Source organism: Argopecten irradians, chromosome 16 (assembly GCF_041381155.1).
Source record: "Argopecten irradians isolate NY chromosome 16, Ai_NY, whole genome shotgun sequence".
In the NCBI taxonomy this organism is placed as follows: Eukaryota; Metazoa; Mollusca; class Bivalvia; order Pectinida; family Pectinidae; genus Argopecten; species Argopecten irradians.
This window is the reverse complement of record NC_091149.1, coordinates 8,402,590-8,421,760: the sequence shown is the minus strand read 5'-3', so window position 1 is coordinate 8,421,760 and position 19,171 is coordinate 8,402,590. Positions and strand designations below refer to the sequence as shown.

Genomic DNA, 19,171 nt, shown 5'->3' with positions numbered 1-19,171 from the left:
TCACAAACGTTTACCGTCACCATGCTGTTCCTAACCACAACGTCCGGACACCCTTACACTTTTATTTATACGTATTGATAAGAAGTGTCCCTTCCCTGCAGACCATTACACTATCTAGTACCAGTATTGTCCAACACCACACCCTGTATCTAGTACCAGTATTGTCCAACACCACACCCTGTCTGAAAGTCGCAAAGCTTACACTATTTAGTACCGGTACTGCCCAATACCACACCCTGTCTATAAGTCGCATAGCTTACAATACAAAACGTACCGATAAGAGGTGGTCCTCCCCCGTACACTATTCTTCAGTTCCTAATACCTTAATGTCTAATACTATAGCCTGTTTTGAATCATTGTAGATTACATCATACTATCGCGATTTAATTAAAGCTGCTTACTCATGATGTTTTATAAAGTATCAGGATAAGTTAATTGATGAAAATGATAAAGTGTTTAACACAATCAGATTAAGTTTATAAACTATACTTTCACGTTGTATTAGCGAGGTCGCAGACTGGAAATTCTCAAATGTAGGGACCAAAACGTTGATTAAACATGAAAAAGATAACCATAAACAATTGGTATCAAAATGGTAAATCGGGATGGGCGATATCGTTAGATATGAGCCATACAGCCAATATATGAGCAAAAACGCTGGAATCTAATAAGTATGGGAGATAATAAAAACAAGAAGTATGGGGGGATACTTGTCAAAAATATTCAGGTATGAAAAACTAGAGGTTTTTAATGTTAGGCTAGTAAGTTATGTAGGTCAGGTGAATAGATAATAAAGTCTGCAAAAAGACCACTCAAGAGACAGACAGCGGGAAATAGGCTTGGATATTATTCACTGCCAGGGAACCGTTTAAGAGGTGGTCGCTAATGAAGGTTTTACAATATGTTGTGGAAACCAGAGGTTTGAGTGGTCGTTAACGCAGATTTTACTATATGTTGTGGAAACTAGAGGTATAATATGTTGTGGAAATCAGAGGTATAATATGATGTGGAAATCAGAGGTTGTGTGGTCGCTAAGACAGGTTTTACTATATGTGGTGGAAATCAGAGGTTGCAGGGCGTCGACAAACAATATGTACCAACACATCCTACACAGGTTTTATGCGGATCTATAAATACTGTCACTGAGCCTAACGTTAGTCATACTCGTATATACTGTTGTTTATGCCAGTCCCGCGGTATTCTATTGATTTTTTAACATTTGATTTCCACTTTGATATGTATTCAACTGTGTTTGATCAGTCACAGCATCCTCACATAGTCAAACAAACAGGGCTAAGTACTACAATGTTTATGTTTTTGTATTTCACAATGCCATAAAAAACTTTATTAAAGGAGTTTTTGTCAAACAGTGGTTACATTTGAATGATATGCCAGGTATCGAAAACATTTGCATCACCATTTATGTTAGCGGGTTCTTTGATGCAGTATCTTTAATATAGTACCTATGAGTTCTGTATTTTTTGGAACTAAAATAAATGCAGATAATTTTTTTTTCATTAGAAAAAAGTTTCTGATTCGGCAAAGCCAGACAAATTATGTTAATATTATCAGCGTGGTCATCTGTACACCTGTAGGGAAAAGTGGCAGTGACTTGATATTAAACACATTGTAGGGTTGCATGGGAATACATGTCACGTGAGTTATTTATTGTACTGCACTCTTAACGAGAATATATCTCATGATGACTGCTTGTAGTACCTGACTTAAAACAAGCTCATTGAACAGGAAAGAAAGTATTAATCTGCACAGCAGTCCTTAACAGCTGCATGACATTTAAGATTTATAAATGGTTTTGCTGATAAAAGTAAAGTCTGCATGGGCTTTTAAAAGGAAAATTAACAAGACGGATTGTCAATCCGAAGCTAATCCGTAAAATCAATCTATGTTACAAGCTAACAGGTAGTTAAAAAGACACTATTGGATGATTGCTATCCATTGAAATCACTAATGATTCAGTTTTACCTTCTTCTGAAATCAGACATTCTTACACGATGTACACACTTTCAGTCTAGGAATCACAGTCATTTTTTCATTTCTACTTTAGTGAATTTTATCTTACGATCTTACGAACGTATTTTTTTGGGAAATCAAGCGGATGAAATTAACAGCAGAATAAAGGTATGGGATACCCATGAAGAAAACAAAGAAAATAAGAAAACTTTTAGATAAATGAGGAAGAATGTAGATCTCTGACATCGTTTACAGGAAGTTTTGTTTCAAGTAGTTGTAAGGGTGTGTGTCTAAACACCAGGAAATCGTACAGCCCAGCAACGCAGATAGCTGAACAGTTCGAGGTGTACTGCGTCTGCTATTGTCTATGCTTTCTTAGGTTTAATACCTATCTATTGTATATTTAAATAGTGAATTTTCATGTTAGATATAATTTTTTTTCCATTCCTTCTTTAAATAATTCGCTTCCCTATTTGTTTCTCATGTATCATTTATACTTTTACTCAATTTTGCAGGATAAAGACAGAAATTCTAGTAGCTACATGCAATTTCCTTTCCACAAGGAATGCATTAGTAAGTATCAAAATGCATATGATAGCTTATGTGATACAAGTAAAAGTCACATAGAATGTTAATATAACAATAGGCAAAACTATAATCTACTTAGAAAAAATATCTAAACAGAAATTTTAATTCCATGATGCATGATTGTATATATTGTATATTTCATATTTTTCTTGGCTATGTGTGTAAGATGAGCTGCTAAATTCAACATGTAATCAAGTTTAAATAAAGTCTATTATTATTATTACAATGATGATAATATAAATAAGTTGTATTACGTTGTTTTACAATTTTTCATACAAATGCAACCACGCGTATTGATTATAGAGAACTCTATATAGGCCAAGTGTATTATATAACATTATATACTTATGTATACATATCATTATTGTAATGATATTCGTTACAGGCATGATTACCAACCATGTGAACTTCAGCAACTGGTGCAATCAAAATGCCTTAATTAATTACCATAATCATGAATATTCATGAGCAAGGAAAATAACATGCATACAGAAATTAACATTTAATGGTATAATCAATGAAAATTGACAAATTATTTATTGTTATAGCTTTAATATTATGTTAATGAATAACTTTATAGCTATATGGTAATTTGAAATATAGAATATTGAATTTAATATCTTTCATAACGATCAAGAATGTTACATCAATACACACTGCATTTTGTTCAATCATTGTTGGATCTGGATTCGAGGAGTTTGGGTTTAAAGGTATTATGCAACAGTGTAGACATTAGACTTCACCACATAACTCGTGTAAGGTGTTTCTCAACATATTCTGTGAATGTTATGAACAACACAAACAACATGATCAACAGTCATTGTTTACCGGTTGTGCCTTTTTCCCTCTCATGGAGTACTGCAATATGTATAGCAAAAGGGGTAAATAAGGAAAATCATTTGCTAGAAAAAGCGAGTTACCAAATTCTGTATTTGCATATTACAGAGTTATCTGCCCTTGCGGGTAGGTATCGATTGTTACGTCATGTGTTTGTGAGCGTAACGTCATACTTTTCGGAGAAAACGACGTGAATTGCGCTCACAAAATAATGACGTAACAATCAATACCTACCCGCAAGGGAGCTAACTGTGTAATGTGCAAAGACGGAATAGATATAGCAAGAAATACTACCAGTACTTAATGTAGTGAAGTGTTCATGGAGTACTGGAATATAAATAGCAAATGTGGGTAAATAAGGAAAATCATCTGCCAGAAAAAGCGATTTACCAAATTACAACAGGTAGAATGACTAGCAGTAGTGAAGTGACATTTCCATCATAGCGTAAGTAATTCAGAAAAAAAACACCTTTACATATCTTTATCTTCTAGAAAAAGTTGTTTGCCAAACGGCAGCATAAACATAAAGAATGACACCAGTTGTTAATGTGATGTGATTCTTTTCTCTCACAGTTTAAAATATCTTTATCAGGAAACTATGTTTGTTTATTAAGGAGAGGGCTAGCGGAACTAGATTTGCTAGTGTGTAAGAAAACGAAACTTCACGTACAAATTGATATTCACAAGTAAAATGAATAGCGTATACATAGGTATCTGTGGCCTATGGCTGTAAAATGAAATGATATTACTAGGTATCAATCACATGTACAGCTGCACGGATTTCACTGTCCATCACATGCACAACATTTATGTAAACGTGACTTTGTAATATATATAATCTTACTGTAAATATACAACACAAACATTCAACACTATATACAGATCTACAGCAAATAGACATATGTCTAAACCAATGTCACTATAATAATATCACACAAATACTGAGCTCAGCAAACAAAATAAAAGTTTGAATAAGGAAATTCAGAAAGTACGATTTATATAGTTTTACATGATTACTGAGCTCAGCAAACATTAAATAAATCGGTTTGAATAAGTAAATTAAGAAAGTCCAACTTAAAGCTCCATATCACTTGCAATAAAGCTAAATCTGATTTTTTTTCTCTCTTTTTTTTAAGGCCTGATGGTGTTTTATTAATTGGGCAACAGTCAAGGGTAAGAATAAAGATAAACAGAAACTTTTCAGAACAAGTCAATCGAGATTTTTATAAGTTCATCATGATTAAAGACGAACACTAGATCATGTGTCGTTCACCTCGTAAACATGGAAGTTCAGAGGTAGGTCATAATGAGGTGATTAGTAGACAATCAGTGTACATGGGTCAAGTTACGGAACTCGCCCTCTGACGGCCTCACGAGACTTCCGTACACGTGTAGGGATATCACACATAGTCTGTCCAGTACAATGACGTTGATGGATACCATATTTGACCAAATTAATAATAGTTTAACCCGTTGACCCCTGAAGACGCATTAATAGTCCATTGATGTAAATAATGGTGAATTGATATACCCACTTATCTTCCTCATTCAATGTCTAAAAGGGCTAAATCTTATCACATTTGATAAGATAGAAGTTTTTTTGTTGTTTATTATACATGTAGTATCTATCAATATCATAAACACACATTTGTAGGGGATACATTGTCATCATACATGCATGGCAGCATACACCAATAAATCATAAAGAAAGTACAAAGTACGCCAAATTTATTCTAAACCGATTTTCTCTGACTTCAGGAATCTAAGAAAATATATACATGCAGACCCTTAGAATACTACCATCTGAAGGATGTCACAATAGAAAGGCAAAGTGCTATAACTCATTCATTGCTTTAAATAAAATTAATACCAGTGAAAATGGAAAATCCCACTGCGAGTATTAAGATATATCTTTTTTCTTCTTCTTCTCATAAACAGTACATTTAACCATTGAAAACGTATGAAACATCTTTGCACACAATAACAACCTACAGTTGTTGTCCGAGGTTATGTACCGTATATGATGAACTGTTACCTGTATATATACTGCTACAGATCTAGACGTATATATAGGGGACCATGAGAAAAGCAGACAGAACCTTTTTCCTATCAATCCTGTGTATAATCAGTCTATCTGGACAACAGGTGGACGATAATAAAACTAATGGAAAAGTTGAACTGATAACGTCATTTGCATATATTATAATTAGTGTTCTGATAAATTCATTTATATATGATAATTAGTGATCTGATAACTTTAGTTACATATCATTAATGATATGATAACTTAAGTTACATACTGTATTACATTTATATATATATAGTGATCTGATAACTTTATTTACATATTATAATTGGTGATCTGATAACTTCATTTGCATATTATAATGAGTTATCTGATAACTTCATTTGCATATTATAATGAGTTATCTGATAACTTCTTTTGCATATTATTATAATTGTATATATACATGTATATAGTGATCTGATAACTTCATTTACATATTATAATTGGTGATCTGATAACTTCATTTGCATATATAATGAGTTATCTGATAACTTCTTCTTTTGCATATTATTATAATTAGTAACTTCATTTGCATATTATACTTAGTGATGATAACTTCATTTGCATATTATAATTAGCGATCTGAATACATATAATAGGTTCATAATGAAATCATGCTTAATAACATTCATAATAAATGTTAGAAGTTAAAACGAGAATGTAGTACTAATTGAATTACAGTACTGTAAATTCCTTTGCCTTAAATAGTATTTGTAATGTATATCAAAATATGGTTGAAACTTTAACACTTGAGCAACTGATACCAGCACTACAAGTAAGTAACAGCTGATATTGTAATTGTTATATTATATAGCATTAATTCTAAAAATAACCACTGGTAATAAAAATTTAAAGTAAATAGATTATATCATAGGTAACATACATTGTAGATATAGATATCTGTGTTTGTGTAAGGTAACATACCTCCTTAAGTCATCTGATACATAAACTCACCTGTATGTTACCTGTTGTCAAACTACATCTATAAGGACCACCAAAGGGAGCAAGAAAACAAGGTCTATAATAAAGTGACATTTATACCAAGGACAAATTGACCATTTGGAACCCTGAGGAAATGGTATGTCTTATTACACAGGTGGTCTTTATACAGAAGTGGTCCTTAAGTTAGGTTTGACTTCATGTATCATAAAGTCAATAAAGTTTATAGTTCATATAGCCTTAAACCCTAAAACAAACCATAGGTATTGTTTATATGTAGGTACAACACATTGGTACCATGTATACAGGTGTGATTGGAATATACATGAATATATCACACACAACATATGTCTATCTTTAACATCAGTACCAATCCTTACCTATATATATATATGAAATCTACATCTCATGATCATATCAGGTTTACAGCACAATAAAATCAGGTGATGAATATTGAAATATCAGCTTATTTTCAGTTTGTTTCCACAAGTAAGAGGGCCTATTTTCTGACCTCTTTGGAGTTATTCTCAAAAACCAATCTGATGAGTCTTGCTTATTATAAGCTTATTTTGTTTGGTAGTCATTTGATTGTTAAAAGCTTATTGAGGTAGTAAGAGCAAGTCTTAATTTTGATCAGTAAGGACAGAACTCTGGCCTTTAAGCTTATTAGAATATTATTTATATTATCTATTTTGGTAGTTATTTGATAATTTTGGCTTATTGATGTGGTAACAATAAGGACTTATATTCACCAACATTGTCTGTCTACAGGCCGAGTGACCAAGTCATATACAGGAAGGACTGTGATCTAGGGACAGCAGTTTATTACCATCAGATAGGAAGGATGTATATGTACATCAACATTATAACTTTATTTTGTATTCAGTTAGATTTAAATTTTACTTTCTGTTCAGTTGGAGGATTATTTTCTATTTTAATTATAATAAGCTTATTTTCCAATCAGTTATAGATATAGACATACCTAGCTCCTATAAAGGACACTTTATAATAATCTTATTTTCCAATCAGTTATAGATTTAGACATACCTAGCTCCTATAAAGGACACTTTATAATAAGCTTATTTTCCAATCAGTTATAGATTTAGACATACCTAGCTCCTATAAAGGACACTTTATAATAAGCTTATTTTCCAATCAGTTATAGATTTAGACATACCTAGCTCATATAAAGGACACTTTATAATAAGCTTATTTTCCAATCAGTTATAGATTTAGACATACCTAGCTCCTATAAAGGACACTTTATAATAAGCTTATTTTCCAATCAGTTATAGATTTAGACATACCTAGCTCCTATAAAGGACACTTTATAATAAGCTTATTTTCCAATCAGTTATAGATTTAGACATACCTAGCTCCTATAAAGGACACTTTATAATAAGCTTATTTTCCAATCAGTTATAGATTTAGACATACCTAGCTCCTATAAAGGACACTTTATAATAAGCTTATTTTCCAATCAGTTATAGATTTAGACATACCTAGCTCCTATAAAGGACACTTTATAATAAGCTTATTTTCCAATCAGTTATAGATTTAGACATACCTAGCTCTATAAAGGACACTTTATAATACTTATTTTCCAATCAGTTATAGATTTAGACATACCTAGCTCTATAAAGGACACTTTATAATAAGCTTATTTTCCAATCAGTTATAGATTTAGACATACCTAGCTCCTATAAAGGACACTTTATAATAAGCTTATTTTCCAATCAGTTATAGATTTAGACATACCTAGCTCCTATAAAGGACACTTTATAATAAGCTTATTTTCCAATCAGTTATAGATTTTGACATACCTAGCTCCTATAAAGGACACTTTATAATAAGCTTATTTTCCAATCAGTTATAGATTTAGACATACCTAGCTCCTATAAAGGACACTTTATAATAAGCTTATTTTCCAATCAGTTATAGATTTAGACATACCTAGCTCCTATAAAGGACACTTTATAATAAGCTTATTTTCCAATCAGTTATAGATTTAGACATACCTAGCTCCTATAAAGGACACTTTATAATAAGCTTATTTTCCAATCAGTTATAGATTTAGACATACCTAGCTCCTATAAAGGACACTTTATAATAAGCTTATTTTCCAATCAGTTATAGATTTAGACATACCTAGCTCCTATAAAGGACACTTTATAATAAGCTTATTTTCCAATCAGTTATAGATTTAGACATACCTAGCTCCTATAAAGGACACTTTATAATAAGCTTATTTTCCAATCAGTTATAGATTTAGACATACCTAGCTCCTATAAAGGACACTTTATAATAAGCTTATTTTCCAATCAGTTATAGATTTTAGACATACCTAGCTCCTATAAAGGACACTTTATAATAAGCTTATTTTCCAATCAGTTATAGATATAGACATACCTAGCTCCTATAAAGGACACTTTATAATAAGCTTATTTTCCAATCAGTTATAGATTTAGACATACCTAGCTCCTATAAAGGACACTTTATAATAAGCTTATTTTCCAATCAGTTATAGATTTAGACATACCTAGCTCCTATAAAGGACACTTTTATAATAAGCTTATTTTCCAATCAGTTATAGATTTAGACATACCTAGCTCCTATAAAGGACACTTTATAATAATCTTATTTTCCAATCAGTTATAGATTTAGACATACCTAGCTCCTATAAAGGACACCTTATTATATAAGCTTATTTTCCAATCAGTTATAGATTTAGACATACCTAGCTCCTATAAAGGACACTTTATAATAACTTATTTTCCAATCAGTTATAGATTTAGACATACCTAGCTCCTATAAAGGACACTTTATAATAAGCTTATTTTCCAATCAGTTATAGATTTAGACATACCTACTCCTATAAAGGACACTTTATAATAAGCTTATTTTCCAATCAGTTATAGATTTAGACATACCTAGCTCCTATAAAGGACACTTTATAATAAGCTTATTTTAATCATTATAGATTTAGACATACCTAGCTCTATAAAGGACACTTTATAATAAGCTTATTTTCCAATCAGTTATAGATTTAGACATACCTAGCTCATATAAAGGACACTTTATAATAAGCTTATTTTCCAATCATTATAGATTAGACATACCTAGCTCTATAAAGACATTTTAATACTTTTTCCAATCAGTTATAGATTTAGACATACCTAGCTCCTATAAAGGACACTTTATAATAATCTTATTTTCCAATCAGTTATAGATTTAGACATACCTAGCTCCTATAAAGGACACTTTATAATAAGCTTATTTTCCAATCAGTTATAGATTTAGACATACCTAGCACCTATAAAGGACACTTTATAATAAGCTTATTTTCCAATCAGTTATAGATTTAGACATACCTAGCTACTATAAAGGACACTTTATAATAATCTTATTTTCCAATCAGTTATAGATTTAGACATACCTAGCACCTATAAAGGACACTTTATAATAAGCTTATTTTCCAATCAGTTATAGATATAGACATACCTAGCTCCTATAAAGGACACTTTATAATAAGCTTATTTTCCAATCAGTTATAGATTTAGACATACCTAGCTCCTATAAAGGACACTTTATTATAAGCTTATTTTCCAATCAGTTATAGATTTAGACATACCTAGCTCCTATAAAGGACACTTTATAATAAGCTTATTTTCCAATCAGTTATAGATTTAGACATACCTAGCTCCTATAAAGGACACTTTATAATAATCTTATTTTCCAATCAGTTATAGATTTAGACATACCTAGCTCCTATAAAGGACACTTTATAATAAAGGACATGTGTCTGTAAAAGGACAGACTCATCATCCCAATTTGGTGCCATTTGCTTTATAATTAACCTCTGTATAGAGACCCTTCTCTATAAGGGACTTTTTTCTATGGTCCTTTGGCATCTTTTATGGAACGGCTAACCACATTTTCCAGGCCGTTATTAGCTTATTTAAGTCAGTTACAAACTTATTTGGAGACCAGTAAGACGACTTTACATAAAATTAAAGACTTACTTTCTTTTCCCACAGCTATATTTAGTCGTTAAGTACAAAGGGCTTAGGACCACTGGGCACCCATTCTGATCTACCAGAATTACTTATCTTTATTTCATTCTGTCAGTACTGAAGAAATGCAAAAAGGGAAGTAACTCTGAGAGATCAGAATGCTGGCCTCCTGAAAACTGCAGGTCGAATGGAAACTTACCGTATTTGTTAGTTTGGCCAGCATCGGTACCACTCCATGATCTGTGATGACAGCTAAATTTTCTTCGTCCTTGGCGATATTAGCTATGGCAGCACATACACTAGCTAGCACTTCCTTATCATGTGACTTTAGCAGGCTCACTATCAACTCCAGACCACCGACAAACGATCTCACCATCTCACCCGCGTCCTGTCACAAATAGATGGCTCAATTAATTATAATCAAAGAAACTTCTATTCCATTTGAGTTCTGTTTGGATTGTTAGTGTTCACTGGAAAAAAATTAATTTAATTGAACAAAACAACCATAACCTGTTATTTGAAATATTTTTATTTCATTTTCACGGTCAGTTAGGAGATGCATGGCAATCGTTGATTTCTACAATTTTATTTATACAGTGTGTTAAAAATGAAGAAATATATAGCATCTACCGTAATAGAATGAAGTAAGTTTGTAATCTAATAGGTATGATTTGCACTAGAGAAAGAGTATAACTAAACTTTTACTGTAAATGTACTTAATATAATGAAAATTTAAAAACTGAAATATCCTTTAATAGCGGAGATATAAATTAGGGCAATTTGTTGTTCAATACCGGAGATATCCTTTGAAAAAGTTTAACGATGTACATGAATTAGCGCTTCAAAGCTAGACGCAAAACCCGCTAAAATATAACAACCGCTTAAAATATATATTTTAAGTACATTTACAGTCGCTACCTATTCAAAAAATACATTTTTGAATGACTCATGGTAAATTTTGACCTCAATATTTATTATTATGTTATAAGATAAAAATAGCTGATTTCAGCTACATAGCTGAAAAATACCATGTCTGAATTTTAACAAAACAAAGATTAGTTTGAAATAAGATTATTGGATTGTATCTTATATTTAATGAATCTATTTAAAGGTGTGTATGTGTGGTACAATGTCTATCAATATGTACAATGTTACATGCATGCAAAGCCAACATAATGTATGGAACTGCTTGTTACGTAAGATTTACAACAAAAGTGCCCTGATATCTGTTACAGCCCTATTGTGACACATGCATTTAGGTGGGAGTGACATTATACTGAAGCTGTTGCTATTTGCATCAATATCTCATTTATTTCCTGAATGGTAAAACCTATACACCACAATTACATACAGATCTACCTCGAATCATTGTCAACAAGCTGGTCAATACAAAGTAGTCTTCCAATTACATGAAAAAGTATACACAAAATTACTGGGGAAATCTTTGATATGTTGCAGTTTGATTTTGATTCGAATCTAACAGGAGTACAACAGGAGTACTGGCAATCTTGTTTATCAATTACCCTATTCGACCCAATAAGCACCTGGGTCCAGTTTCATTCCTTAAATTTAAGGAATTCCTTAACTTAAAATTCTCTATAGGAAAGCATTACGGATTTTAAGGAAGACTCCTTCACATCTGTAATGCTTTCCTATGGAGAATTTGAAGTTAAGATATTCCTTAAAGTTAAAGGATGTTCATGAAACTGGACCCAGGGGAATTAAGAAATTGAAAAAAATGTAAAGGTGCTTAATAAGATTAAATTATTGCAAACCTATACAGTTTTGTGTAGTTTATGCCCAGAAATTTGAAATTGAGGAATGTAAATGATTGAAAAAGAATTGTAAATTGTGCAAAAAAAAATTCAAAAAAAAAAAAAAAAAATAGCAAATTTAATCTTAAGAAAGCTGATAACATTTACATTTATTTGCATATTACCTGATTAGAAAAGATAATTGAAAAATAACTGTGACCAGATGTGGTCCATCTTGTGCCAGAATGTAGGGGAGACATAAATACTTAACACAATTTCATGTACAAATAAATGACATTGCAGGTTTCCCATGAAAACCTACTGTTAAGTAGCCCTGTGTAACGACATAATTGTGTTGAACGCGTTATCGACGGATCTGCGTGAACGCGTTATCGACTGATCTGCGTGAACGCGTTATCGACTGATCTGCGTGAGAATATATCCGCTGTGACACATGCAGACAGTAGTCTACTTACCACCTCTTCCTCCTCCTCCTCATCCTCATCATCTGGGTCAGGCTAATATTTATAACCCATACATTGGTTAAAAAAAGGGAGACAACCCATACATTGTTAAACAAAGGGAGATAACGAACCAAAGAGAGGCAACCCATACATTGTTTAAACAAAGGGAGACAACCCTCAAATTGTTCAATAAAGAGAAATAACCCAAAGGAAGAGAGACTGTCCAAACCTTGGTTAAACAAAAGCGAGACAACCCATGCACTGGTTAAAAAAGGGAGACAACCCATACACTGGTTAAAAAAGGGAGACAACCCATACACTGGTTAAAAAAGGGAGACAACCCATACACTGGTTAAAAAAGGGAGACAACCCAGTGTCAAGGGAGACAACCCATACACTGGTTAAAAAAGGGAGACAACCCATACACTGGTTTAATTATTGAGCTAAACTGTACATCTACTAGCATCCAATCATTGTTAAGGATATAGATATTAATTTATCTTAGAACTTTGTTTTATAATTCAATAATAGTTACAAAATGACCCGACTTAAGTACGATTTATCATCAACTAGTCCAACCTTCCAGAGATTGTGACGTCACAAAAATCACTTCAAAATATGAAATCACAAACAGAAGGTGGGACGATATTTGATGGTAAATCTTACTTCACCCACGGTATATCTCAATACCCTGTATTGAATCTTTGACAGAGAGCCAATCATAGGGTAATATTGTACTACCAAATCAGCTCTCATGAATATGAAGCCAACGACAGAGCTTATCCAATCAGATCTTACAGTCAGGCTGAGCAAATAATTATTAACTAGCTGTTTTCGCAAGATGACACAATCTACCGCTGCCTAACTGCAGTTTATAGGAGCTTCAGATCAAGATTAGATATTTTACCCAAATAACTGTACTTTTTATTTTGTGATTTATACAACCTAGAAACAGTAAGTTTATTGAATTTGTATGGTATCAAACCAGATTTACAGGGGTATTAGTTTTAATTGTTCAATGGAATTTATTTGTACCTCGAGGTCCGACTGAGAAAATATTTTTTTGGCATACCTTAGCTTTCTCTATACAAGGACAGATGGCCCAGGCAGCACTAGCTTGGACTTCAGTATTCTGGTTCTTCAGTAGAGACCATAACAATCTCACACCATCCAACTTCTCTATGATTCTGTACAAATGAAAACAAAAGAAAGTAGACATTAATTTAATAAAATAACAAATACATAACCATAAAAGGTTTCCAAGACATACCGAGGCACTGTGGACCAACTGATTTTCACTAAATTTCATATTCTTATGTCTTAACAACTTTTTCACAGCGATTTTAATTTCGCGATTTAGAGCAATATGGCTCTATTTCACATGTGCTTTGAACATATTCGGGGTGAATAATTGTCACGATATCTTAATGCTTGCGAAATAAGTGAAATTTAATCGCACAAAAAAAAAAGTTGGTTGACAGTAAATGGCTCCGCCTTTCTGAGGGACATGATGGGACAAGATGGTACAGGGCATAGGGGATGGATGCAAGTATCATCATCCCCCGCCCCCATCCATCTTCCCTTCTCCCTCCCCACCTCCTCCTTCATCAAATTAACATCGGACCACGTAAACTCAAGACCTGCAAGGACAGAACAGACTAGGAAATGTGCCAGGTTTATTAGGTGAAGGAAAGCCGGAGTCCCTACAGAAAACCCATCGTCCAGAAGCGAGTACATGGCAACTGCCCCTCCTGGATTTAACACTTTTGTTACACAGATAAGACATTGGAATGCATTTCCCTCATTCAGCCCTGAAGACACATTTAGACTCTTCTAAATCAAAGATTAGACCAGTCCATTATAAAATTTCAGGGGTGAATGAGTTAATTGGCATTTTTTGATATACATTTCACAACCTGTGACTATACGTGAACCCATCCTAGTAGACCGATGTCATGTGCTACCTGATCACATGAGAATTTGTTCCAAATTCACCTTGACACTGACTACAGGTGTGTTATGACAACAGACTAGTAACAATCTTGGTTTGTAAACAAAATATTTCAGGCACATGACTAGAAATAAAGGATCTGAAAAATTTATGAGACAAAAATATTCTAAAAAATTCTAAATAAATGATAGATCACAGCACAGAAACCAGGTCAAATATGTCAGGTGCTCACCTGTAAAACTGAATTTAATTCAGACATAATAACGCCTAATGTTATCATGTTGTTATCATTGAGAACATATTGATTGTTTATTTGTAGCCTGACAATGAAGGTTAAATCATTAGAACTTTTATCAAGTTCATACACTGTTATCAGCACAATATCAGTATGGAGCTTGTTGATTAACTACACGGCATCAACTTATCTAAAATATCTGATATATATCAACCGAATGACAAATAGTCTCAGTGTTTTGAAGCTAAAAAATACACCCCAGAATTGCCAAATATATATATCACTATGTGAACTGTGCATGTACGTGCTTCCCCCTCTTCTACTTTTAAGCCAAATTATTTATTTTCTTAAATTTCTTCTGTAAATCAACAAATTGTAATTTATTTGAATATCAAATGATTTCATTTTCAAGATCATTCTGAAGGTCATAAAGTCATGATTTAATAAAAACTTTTGAATTTAGACTAAAACTTGAAAAAAGATAAATGTTTTCAATGAGGAAATAAGTGCTGTGACAATTAACACTAGACCCAGCGGTATCTGGAAGGTAAAATAATAAATGTAATTTATTCGGATATTAACTTATTTCATTTTCAAGGTCATTTTGAAGGTCACAATGTTGTAACTTAATAAAAAAATATATAACTTTTTGAATTAGACTTACACTTGAAACTAAGATACATGTTTCTAATGAGGAAATAAGTACTAAGACTAAACTAGACAATCTAGCCCAGTGTTATCTCGATTGAATGATATATAATTAAAACATTAAACAATTAATCCTAAATAAAACTATAATCACACCTATCAATCATCAGATTAAAACCCAAAGTAAAATCACTGATTTTAAATCGAGAATCAGGAAGTCACAAGTCGTATCGAAACGTGATAGAATAGAAACGTTAAATAGTGTTGACAAACTACCAGGCAGTGTCATGATTAGTCATTAGTCGGGGAAATGATGTCACTCTGACATCAATATCTTATCATCACGAGGGTAAAAACACGGGTGATATACTTATACATACATTGTGTATATGATCAGGTTTACAGACCTATGATCTTCATACAGGGAAGTTACTGCATAGATTCTACCATTTTTTATTAAAAACTTTCAAGGTTTGTGCAGGGTGTTCCAAAAATGAGGTCGGCCGCCTCATAATAAAATGGAATCACCTAAAGTTATTGGAATGGAGTTTCAGAAAAAAGTGAGGTCAATCATTTGATTATTTATGTTTATAAAAATGATATATGGGGACAGCGTAAACACAAACCCTAACTATGATAAAATCATACAACTGACCACTGTCCACATCATCTGACCACTCTAACGCATTCTTATAGATTTCTAATTTTCAAGCATGTTAACAAACAATAGGATACACAACTGAACACATAAAAGATCAAAAGATAAAATATATGTTTCTAATGAAGAAATGTGTACATTTTGAGTAGTAGTTGATGTCGGCCCAAGTGGAATAAAGTTGGTCTCAAGTGGGTAAAAAGTCGGCCCCAAGTGGAGATAAAGTTGATCCAAAGTAGGGATAAAGTTAATAGTCCCAAGTGGGGATAAAGTCGGCCGAAAGTATAATAAAGTCAGCCCCAAGTGGAGAAAACTCGGTCCAAAGAGGGGATAAGGTCAGCCCCAAGTGGGGATAAAGTCAGCCGTAAGTAGAATAAAGACAGCCCCAAGTGGAGAAAAACTCGGTCCCAAGAGGGGATAAGGTCAGCCCCAAGTGGGGATAAAGTCAGCCCCAATTGGGAATAAAGTTTGCTCCAAGTGGGGATAAAGTCGGCCCCAAGTGGAGATACTGTTGGGTCCAAGTGTGGATAAAGTCGGCCCCAAGCGGAGATAAACTCAAGTGGGGATGAATTCGGCCCCAAGTGGAGATAATGTTGACACCAAGTAGGGATAAAGTCAGCCTTAAGTGGGGATGAAGTCAGCCCCAAGCGGAGATACAGTTGACACCAAGTGGGGATAAAGTCAGCCTCAAGTGTGGATGAAGTCGGCCCCAAGTGGGGATACTATTGGGTCCAAGTGTGGATAAAGTCGGTCCCAAGTGAGGATACTATTGGGTCCAAGTGTGGATAAATTCGGCCCCAAGTTGTAGGGATAAAGTCAGCCTCAATTGGGAAAAAAGTTGGCTCCAAGTGGGGATAAAGTCAGCCTCAAGTGTGGATGAAGTCGGCCCCAAGTGGGGATACTATTGGGTCCAAGTGTGGATAAAGTCGGTCCCAAGCGGAGATAAAGTTGACCACAAGTAGGGATAAAATCGACCTCAAGTGAGGATAAACCAGTTTTCAAGTGTAGATAATGTCAGCCCCAAGTGGACATAAAGTCGGCTCCAAGTGGAGATAAATTCAGTGAAGATCAAATTGGCCCAAAATGGGGATAAAGTTCCATCCAAGTGGGGATAAATTTGGCCCCATGTGGGGATAAAGTCAGCCCTATGTGGTTAAAGTTGGACCCAAGAAAAGATAATGTCGGCTCCAAGAGGGGATGAAGTCAGCCCTAGGTGGGAATAAACCCCTTTCCAATGAAAACTTAGAAGAAATGTCACTATTTTCACGAAGCCTTTTATCCAGTGTTATCTTGAAGAATCTTACAAAAGACACAAAAGACACTATCTGAACTCACCCCATATTGTCCTGCTCCTCAGCACACTGACCGACAGCCTTGGTTACATTGACCAGCAGGGCCTGGTTTGTACCGGTCAGTAAATTGACCAAGGATGGAATTCCACCGGACTTTCTGATGGACAGTCGGTTTGGTGGGTCTTTCGCTAGTTCACCTAAAGCACCTACTACATTTACTAGTACCTGTGGGATAGACAAAAATTTCAATAGAAAATCATGTTATTTTTCATCAATTGGCAATTCGTTATACTTTTGATGTGACCATGGGCAGTAAATCTGATTTCAAATACATCGTTATACAATTTTTAACTTTAATATTATAAGTAAAATGATAACTTATTTTACACAAAATATTTTCTTTTTCATTTATTTCACATTTTCTTCCTATTAAAACAAACTCATTTAAATACATAAGTACTTGCTAATGCAAAAATCTGTTTTGATTAAGAATACACCCGACAGATCTTTAGGAAAGATTTATCTTCAAAATTTCAACATATATATATACACTTTCACTATAGTTATTTTCGCAAAAAGGGTCAACAATGCACTTTATATTTTTTGAAGGTCAAAATACAAAATTAGAATTGGATGAGATTTCATTTCCAAATTTTGATTCCAAATTGCAAAATTTTAAGGAAATGTACAATTTAAATTGCTTAAAAATTTCATTTTCAAAATCTTATTCCAAATTGCAAAATTTAATGAACCAAAAAAATATTCAAGTTAAGTAATATACTGTAAGAATATATTTACCTCCTCTGGTTGATCGTTGAGTAGAGCTACAAGCATCTCAATGGCTTTCAGCTCCTGGAATCTCTGTACATTTTCAGGACTAATGGCACATTTCCAGATAGCCCCTGTGGCTGCTGCAAGGAGCTCCTTATTTTCCGTCTTTTGTAGTAAAGAGACAAGCGGGTCTAACCCGCCATACTCTCTCACTAAATCTCTCGTCTCCTTCTCCTCGGCACACTGGAGGAAGGGAGATAATCCAATTAATTTTTCAAGTTTTCATTTGACAGAATTTACCGGTATTAAATTGTCTATGCCTTCTTGTAAGATTAACTTTTTTTTCTTTTGATGCTCTTTTTATCTCTTTATTTATATGACTGGACATCAAAACATTTTTTTAATTTTAAATAAAATTCATTTAAAAAAAAACCAAAATAACATACCTTAAATATTGCTGAAGCACAATGCATTTGTAGTTCATCTGTTTCACTTTTGATATTCTTCACTAAATCTTCAATCATACCTTCCGTACGAATAGCTAATCGATAGCTCGGCTGTAATATAAAAAAAAAGAAGAAGAAAACATTATAAATCATAACTTAGAATTAATGATTGCCTAATAATTAAGAAAACTAAGTTATAAGGGGAAAACTATAGCAAATCTATTGATTTAATTTAATAAAGACTCATGGTGAACTTAATTATGGAAGCATTGAGCTTCATTTATTGATGCAGTTGTCACATTTAAAAACGAGTCACGAGGTAACCCAATAAAAACACTAGACATAGATTTGTTTGCTTCTTTGTTTAATGGCCGATCAACTGCCAGGGTCATTTCAGGTCCAAACTTAAAAGTAAAAGGCAACAAAAATGAAAACATAATACTGAAAATTTGACAGGTGGAAACAATTTCTGTGGTAATGAAGTGGGAAATGGATGATATGGAAAGGGATAAAAACAGGCAGCACAATTCGCAACATCC

The 19,171-nt window shown here is 33.4% G+C and overlaps 1 protein-coding gene across 2 annotated transcripts in view; it reads right to left on the bottom strand.

The window, feature by feature from the left end:
- The window catches only part of LOC138310444 (outer dynein arm-docking complex subunit 2-like), a 31,620-nt gene that overhangs the window by 3,822 nt on the left and 8,627 nt on the right, over nucleotides 1–19,171 (bottom strand). The window contains exons 14-19 of one of the 2 annotated variants that reach the window (XM_069251666.1): nucleotides 18,633–18,743; nucleotides 18,214–18,429; nucleotides 17,459–17,640; nucleotides 13,707–13,821; nucleotides 10,616–10,804; nucleotides 3,388–3,417 (exon numbers count right to left, since the gene is read on the bottom strand). In XM_069251666.1, coding sequence (XP_069107767.1) covers nucleotides 3,388–3,417; nucleotides 10,616–10,804; nucleotides 13,707–13,821; nucleotides 17,459–17,640; nucleotides 18,214–18,429; nucleotides 18,633–18,743 — 843 coding nt within the window. The remainder of the gene's footprint in view (nucleotides 1–3,387; nucleotides 3,418–10,615; nucleotides 10,805–13,706; nucleotides 13,822–17,458; nucleotides 17,641–18,213; nucleotides 18,430–18,632; nucleotides 18,744–19,171) is intronic. The other variant, XM_069251667.1, reaches the window with a different exon arrangement.